A 7418-nucleotide genomic window follows, 5' to 3' on the forward strand; every position below is an offset into this window, starting at 1 on the left:
ATTTTCGAGTACTATTGGCTCCATATACACAAAAATTACTTATATAGGCCTAGGATAACATGTATACAAAGTTTCATTGAAATCGGAGAGGGTCGGGTACAAAAGTACCAAAAAAAATTCCTGATTTGAGCTGGAATTGCGCTTTCGGTTAAATTTCAAGCTTTTGAATTTCTCAATGTTAGAATTTGTAAATTTGAGAAGTTTTATAATTCATGTTTTTTTGTATTATATTAGGGAGCGTTTTTTTTTTATTACGTAACGCAGTTGGGAGGGGGTGTCGGCGTCTTTTACGAAATGTTACGTAAATTGGTGGAGGGGGTGATGGAAAATTATGTTACGTAAGGGACCATCCATAAACCACGTGGACATTTTTTTGGGAATCTGTTAATATTAAGATTTTTTCTTTTTTTTCCAACGCGCTACATAATAAACTTATGCATCAAAGAACTTTACATATTTGAAAAAATCTAGAGAAGGGACCATCCATAAACCACGTGGACACTTTTTTGAGAATCTCTTACCCCCTCCCCCCCCCCCCCTTCGTTGACAATTGTCCATACAAAAAAAATTTTTTTAGTATTACTGGATTCTTCCTGTGGAAATAAAAAATGATTTTCAATAACAATGAAGGGTACATTCCAAAGTCTAAAAATCCAATTTTGTGCGTTACGTAATACAAGAACGCTCCCATAAGTGCTTTTTCACGTGAAACGGGAATCGCTCTTCGGACCTTGAAAAGTGCTTGTTTTGTTTAGTTTTAAAAAAATATATTAAATTTATTGGTAAACTTTAGATTTTTACAATCTAGAATTATTTACATGTAAAATTATTTACAGGTCAAGAGGGTTCAAAGATAAATAGTAATAAATAGTTATAAAATTGTCAACCATCCCGCTTACCAAATCATCCAACCCGGTCACGGTTCCGGTTGCTCAAAGGCCACGTACGTCGGACCATTATCGCCGCCTAGCAGAAACGGACCAAACTCAAATACCTCATCTTCTGCTGGCAAAGACTGACGCGTCGAAGACTCCTCCACGGAATCGTCCGACGACTCGGACAGCAACGCCATCGGAACGTACCCGGTGGTCCGGTGCAAGGGCACGTGTTTTCCGAGTTGCGCTTTGGGACTTGCTCTAGAAGTTGGACTTGTGCTGCTTTCGCTGCTCGTCGATTCCTCCACACATCGCTTGGCCAACCGCATCTCCGGAAGTGTCATGTGGTCCAGGTACAGCTTGTAGTGGCGAAGGTACCTTTTGAGGTAGCGCCTCTCGAGCAGGAGAATCTCCTCCTCCTTGGATGGCCGGTGGAAGATTCGCTGCAAGAAGCTGGGTCATGGTTGATATTTGCCGCGGTAAAAAATCTCTACGTTCTAATTTACCTGCTTCCGGTCACACCTTGCTTGGCTCCTCCTAAACTCCCGGGTTTTAGTTCCGGTTCGACAGAAGCGAGATTCCGGCTATAATGGCTTAATGTGGGCGCAGAAACTTTCCAAAAGCAGCAGGAACGAAAAAAACGGGACATTTTTGGCGAATTTGAGGAACGGAAATTTAAAACACCCGAACCGAACGATTACCGTTTGCTGATTGAGCTTTTGTGAATGGATTTTTTTTTTCAACAAAAAATGTTTTTTTCCAAACAAATAATTTGAGAGAAAACATCGCATAACGGAAATCTATTGCACTGTTGCCAAATTTAACACCATGTTCGAGAAGCTTTTGTTGGCGTAGAACTACGTAGCTATTTCTGTTTAATTTGCTCTGACAACCACTTTTTTTTAGTGTTCCAAAAATCTCCCCCTCGCACAATGTTAGTAACAGACCCCGACATATTACTTTATGACGACACCCCCTCCCTCCCTTTGTTACGTAATAAAAGAACACTAGCAAAGTATTTTTTCCTAAATATGACCCATCAAGATTATCGGGGTGGATTCAGTGGCTATTTTCAAGACTATTGGCATTCATAAGCTAAACGACATGCGACACCTAGTGTTGAGTAGCAGAACAGAGCGAAGAATGTCGATTGAAATTTCCGCCCTTTGAGGTTATGTATGCGAATTCTGTTTTGTTAAATTCCAGCGTTCAAAACAACTTTTGAGCAAAAATTCGAGCTGATACTTTGTTAACTTTTGATGCTCTATCATTTTAAACAATATTATTTTTTCAAAATTATTTTTTTCCAATTTTTTTTTATTGCGTTAATTTATAGAGGGCAAAAAGTTTACACTCGTACTACTTGAATTTTTTCTTAAAAGTCATTCTAAGAGCTGTAAATTCAATTTTAAGTTTGCATTCCTATGCAACCGAACAGCGAAAATTTGAATCGTCATTCTTCGATGCTTTGCGCCATCTGTCGGAATTTTTGAGCTTTTAATCGCGAATTTCTAAACCTCATGTTAATGACATCAACATGTCTGGAGTTTTGTTTTGAAAAGGTCCAATAAACCAAATTTTCAATTTTTGCTTTTTGGGTGTTTTTTAATACCCCTGACTCAAGGCGGTTTCAAAAACACCCAAAAAGCAAGAACTGGAAATTTGGTTTATTGGACCTTTTCAGGTTAATGCAAACATTCCACAGGTTGCTTAGGTGTCGTGGTAAAGTCCATCTTGTGATGACTACCTTCCCTTTACTAAGCAATCGAATCCAGAATCCATCGAATCCTTTACTAAGCAATCGAATCCAGAAGGGAAAGTTGTTTTGGTCCGAGCCGGGATCTGAACTCCGATCTACCGCTTACGAGGCGGAAGGATTAGTACTAGGCGCTATGTGGCTCGGTCAGTAAAAGAACACACTCTTAGAGAAATTATAAAGCTAGAGGCATGAGAAGTTTTTGAAAATTTACCTCAGCATGGTGAAAATATGTGCTAGAAACTTAGTTAGAGCCAAACCGACGACGCCAAACCATTTCTTCGCCTCTTTTCGTGGGAGGTGCGTATTGGCCCTTAAGCGGTGTATACACTTCGGAAGGAATCGGCCAAGAAAAATTTTAAATGGGCAGCAGCGGCAGCGGAAGCAAACCAGAGAGGGTGAAGAAAAGCCCAAAAAAACGCTCCCTCTCCTTTGCTCTGCTGCTTCTTGACCCCTTTCCTTCAGATCTCCATACTAGCCTTTACAGTGCAAAGCGGATTGTGTATGGATATTAAAAAAAAAAGTGAACAGAGTCGATTTTGAGAAGTGAAACCACGAGGATACAGTGCAGGATTTTCGTGATTCCGGCGCCATTTTGTTGAGTAATAAGCGAGGATTCAAGTGTTTCATGCGGTGTCAACAAGTAGAGTCTGCAACTTCAACTATCGGACTAACATTCTTCCCTTTTGTTGAACTACAGGCTTCTTGGGAGTGCGCCGGTATTGACTTATAAAGAAGGGATTTACAGAGGTTAAACAGTGAACGATGGTTGACTCCCACTGATAATTTTTAATTCACTGTGCTAGGGGTTGGACAGAATTAATGGGTTAACAATTCGTCAATCTATTGACGACGGTTTTGATATTTTCGTCAATACTTTAACGAAAAGTTGAGCTGGCGTTCCCACCGTGTAGTTTTGACCTCGGTTAAATTTGACAGCTTAATTTTTTATAAACAAAAACATGTGTTATTTGACTCGTGCTCAACAACAGGTATGTTATGTATTATAATTTATTTAGATTGCTGAAAAAGCCTTTAATCTTCACATTCTGTTTCCTGATTCGACAGGTGCCATCTCTCCAGTGGAAAGTACGACCTCAACAAGTGTCCCGAAGAAGGCGGCCTTTAACAACTCAATCGTTTCGAGTGAAAATTCCAGAACAAACCAGCGGAACCGATCAAACTTCCAGAGGCGCCAACAGCACGCAGGTCGGCCGCTTCGAAAAAGGTGCAGCAAAACCAAGCCGGATGGTGCTTCTGTTCAAAGTTATCTGAAGGATAATTTAGTAACGGAAACGTTTCTCCTCGGACGAGTTGCTGCCGACTAAATTCATCTCGATTGTGCCGCTGCTGTCGTGGAGCCCAAGCTAAAACTTGTGCATCTTGTGCTTGGAACTGCATGGCATTGAGAACTCGATCTTAATTCTGTCCAGCCTGCGCAATTACAACATGCTACGCAGTATCGTGCGGCTCTCTAGGAAGCTTTCCCGCCAGCTGGGTTACGTGAAGGTGTTGAGCGCGCTGCAGGAGGAAATCGGTTTGTTTACGCCGGAGAACGAACCGCGGTCGAGTCGACGAGGACCAATAGGACTACAAGTACGTGGGAATGTTCTCGTACCACATCAGCACCAAAACGTGGAACCACATCCTGACCGACTGCTGCCATTCCCCACGTGCAGAGTACCAAATCGCTGGTGACGCACTTGATGCTGTTCCATCATGTAAGTGAACTCGATGTTGCTCTGAATCTCTGTAAAAAACGGTTTCTTCCAGAAACACTGCAAGCAGTACATCTTTGGTAGCCAGCGTAGCAAAGACTGTCCAGCCGAACAGTCTGATTCCGGAGAATGTCGGTACGGATGCGTCAGACTGTGACAAGTAACAAGGACCTGAACATCAACTCATTTTGATTGTTTCCACAGGCCTTAAGGAAATGATGCGTGTATTCGATCGGTAACAACTGTAATCTGAAGAACCTGATGCCGTGCCCGCGTAATGTGCACCAGATCTTTTACGATGCCGCGCAGCAGGTTCTCTTTTGGTTCGGCGGCAATCTCGGTATGAACTATAGAACTTCTGGCTAGACGTTTTCTGGATGCAACGGCTGGGAATCCAACCCGGGACAACATACTGCGCTACTGCAAGTACCTGCTACGTAAGCAAGAATACGAAGAGGTCACTTGGGCGGACCTGCTGGCAACTATCCCGTACATCTGGAACCTGAAAACCAAACTATACGACACTATTGACCGCAACGACCCGGTTCAACTCAATGAGTTCCGCAAGCTGCTCTCGCTTTTGTTCAAATCGAACGCCTCGGCTGCTGGGGGTAAGACCACTGACGAACTGACGTGCCACGAGCCAACCACTTTTGACCGCAGTTGTCTTCTTCTTGTTTGGCGTTTTTGCTTCTAGCGAACAATCTGTCAACCGATTTTTCTCTCTTCCCTCTCTTCACTAGCTCTCTTCTCTCGCTTCGCGTCAATGTTTACATACAATATATTGTTGAATTCAGCATAAACTGACAAACGCTTTCGCCGAAACAAACAGCGCGCTTCAAAATTGTTCTGAGCGCATACTTTTTCGAAACGACGCAGATTACAAATTGAAGCATAGTCGCAATAACGGAAACCCGTGAGGGAGAGAGAATTAGTTCAGCGAACCTGAAGGTAGATGGAGTTGGTGTTCGCTGGCGAATTTGCGGTCAGAATTTTCTCAAAAATATGTATGGGGTGGCACGTCAGTTCGTCAGTGGTGCCACCCCATACATATTTTTGAGAAAATTCTGACCGCAAATTCGCCAGCGAACACCAACTCCATCTACCTTCAGGTTCGCTGAACTAATTCTCTCTCCCTCACGGGTTTCCGTTATTGCGACTATGCTTCAATTTGTAATCTGCGTCGTTTCGAAAAAGTATGCGCTCAGAACAATTTTGAAGCGCGCTGTTTGTTTCGGCGAAAGCGTTTGTCAGTTTATGCTGAATTCAACAATATATTGTATGTAAACATTGACGCGAAGCGAGAGAAGAGAGCTAGTGAAGAGAGGGAAGAGAGAAAAATCGGTTGACAGATTGTTCGCTAGAAGCAAAAACGCCAAACAAGAAGAAGACAACTGCGGTCAAAAGTGGTTGGCTCGTGGCACGTCAGTTCGTCAGTGGTGGCACGTCAGTTCGTCAGTGGTAAGACGGCCGCCGCAAGGAGTCTGTGCCAGCCGATGGAGAACATCAGCGACTTTGTGCTGCTGTAAAAGTCCTTGGAGACGAGACTACTGATCGCATATGTGTTATATTTCCAATGATTGTATGTCGATATCGATTAAACTCATCAAAACAAACCCCAACCCCCCCCCCCACACCCCCTCTCTCTCTCTCCCTCCACCTACTCTCACCATGATTTTTATTTTGTTAAGATTGAAAGATTAGAGCATTTCGTCTATCGAAGATAGTGCATTTACCCTAGATAATTTGGGCAATTCCAAGAATTTTAGGAACATTCAGTCACTGCCGGTTCTTGCCAAGACCGCGCCAAGACGATGATTCGTTCAGCTTGAGGTGATTTCGCTTTTCGACGAGCTCGGCTAGGAAGACCAGATTCTCGAAGAAGGCGAACGTACTGGAACTTGAGTTGAATGTTTCGTTCGCCAATGCAGACGACGTGCTTCCAACCCGTGGACCAGCCAGATTTGGCAATTTGGTATCTTGGGAGACCCCGAAGAAGAAGCCAAACTTGAGTACCAGAATGCTATCTGTTGTTGATAGGCCGTTAAGTTATTCCAGGTGTAAGTCGTCTCCCCCGTATTAGGATAAACAACACACCAAACCAAGCCTGGTAGATTTTGATCCGAGAACTATCTGCCGGGATAGAAACATAATCAAAAAAAAAAAAACTTGATTGAGCGTTAATTTTCACTTCTTTGTCGGAAGTCTTCAAAAATGGTTCTCGGTTTGAAAATCTACGGCGATGCTTGACTTTTCAACGGAATTCGTGTTTGCTGTGCCCCAGATCTTTTTCGCACAAAGCGACCGATGAAGCATCCGGAAATCTAGGCCGGGACCGGCGTACCACACACCAATGTGCGGTTCGATTCGCAACATTGTCGTTGTTCAAGCCACTGTCCCAAAAACCCTTTATTTCCCACACTGCACTTTTGCGGCGGATGCGGAGGTTACGTGCCCAGCATCGACACCACCTTGCCCGGATGTTTCCAACGGTTTGGAAGTCGCTGCCACCGTTTCTCCGGTATTTTACATTTTTCTGGAACGACTTAGTGAAACCGTGAACAAGAAATTTGTTTTGTTTTGATTTAAATATGACATTTCAACTCGCCAAGGTTCTAAAGGTCATGGTGGGATCGAGTTAATATATTGACGAAATGTCGATCTGTTAACGAAGTATTTTAATGCATTAATAATGTATTGACCGTTCTGTCCGACCCCTAGTCACTGTGTAACTTCAGCTGATCTGTCAATAACGGAGTAGCAGCTCATTGGCAGACAACCCATGCTCATGCTCATATTAAAAAAAAGTGTTAGGTACTCGGTTAGGTACGTAAACACAAATCAACTTTTCATTCCATCTATTTTTCTTCATACAATTTTAAGGGTTGTTCATTAAAAATGGGCCTGTAAATATTCGAAAATTTGAATCTTGAGAAGGTATTTTCTGATCGATTTGGTGTCTTTGGCAATGTTGTGGAAATGTTTAGGGCTTATCAGAAAAATTGGTGCAAGGAAAAAAAAAACCCGATTACTTTATTTGTATTTTTGCCTTCGTATTCTCAATGAGGA

The 7418-nt window shown here is 42.8% G+C and overlaps 1 protein-coding gene across 2 annotated transcripts; it reads right to left on the reverse strand.

The window, feature by feature from the left end:
- Positions 1–787: 787 nt before the first annotated feature.
- LOC120421875 (uncharacterized) lies at positions 788–1701 on the reverse strand. Of its 2 annotated transcripts, none has more exons than XM_039585172.2 (2): positions 1382–1701; positions 788–1318 (listed from the first exon to the last, which is right to left on the reverse strand). In XM_039585172.2, exon 2 carries the CDS (start codon positions 1217–1219, stop codon positions 917–919), a length of 303 nt encoding a protein of 100 aa, XP_039441106.1. In that variant the 5' UTR covers positions 1220–1318; positions 1382–1701; the 3' UTR covers positions 788–916. The 2 variants fall into 2 exon arrangements, with proteins under 2 accessions (XP_039441106.1, XP_039441105.1); XM_039585171.2 differs by having other exon boundaries at positions 788–1328; positions 1382–1686.
- Between the last annotated feature and the right edge of the window lie 5717 nt (positions 1702–7418).

This window comes from Culex pipiens, chromosome 2 (assembly GCF_016801865.2).
Source record: "Culex pipiens pallens isolate TS chromosome 2, TS_CPP_V2, whole genome shotgun sequence".
NCBI lineage: Eukaryota > Metazoa > Arthropoda > Insecta > Diptera > Culicidae > Culex > Culex pipiens.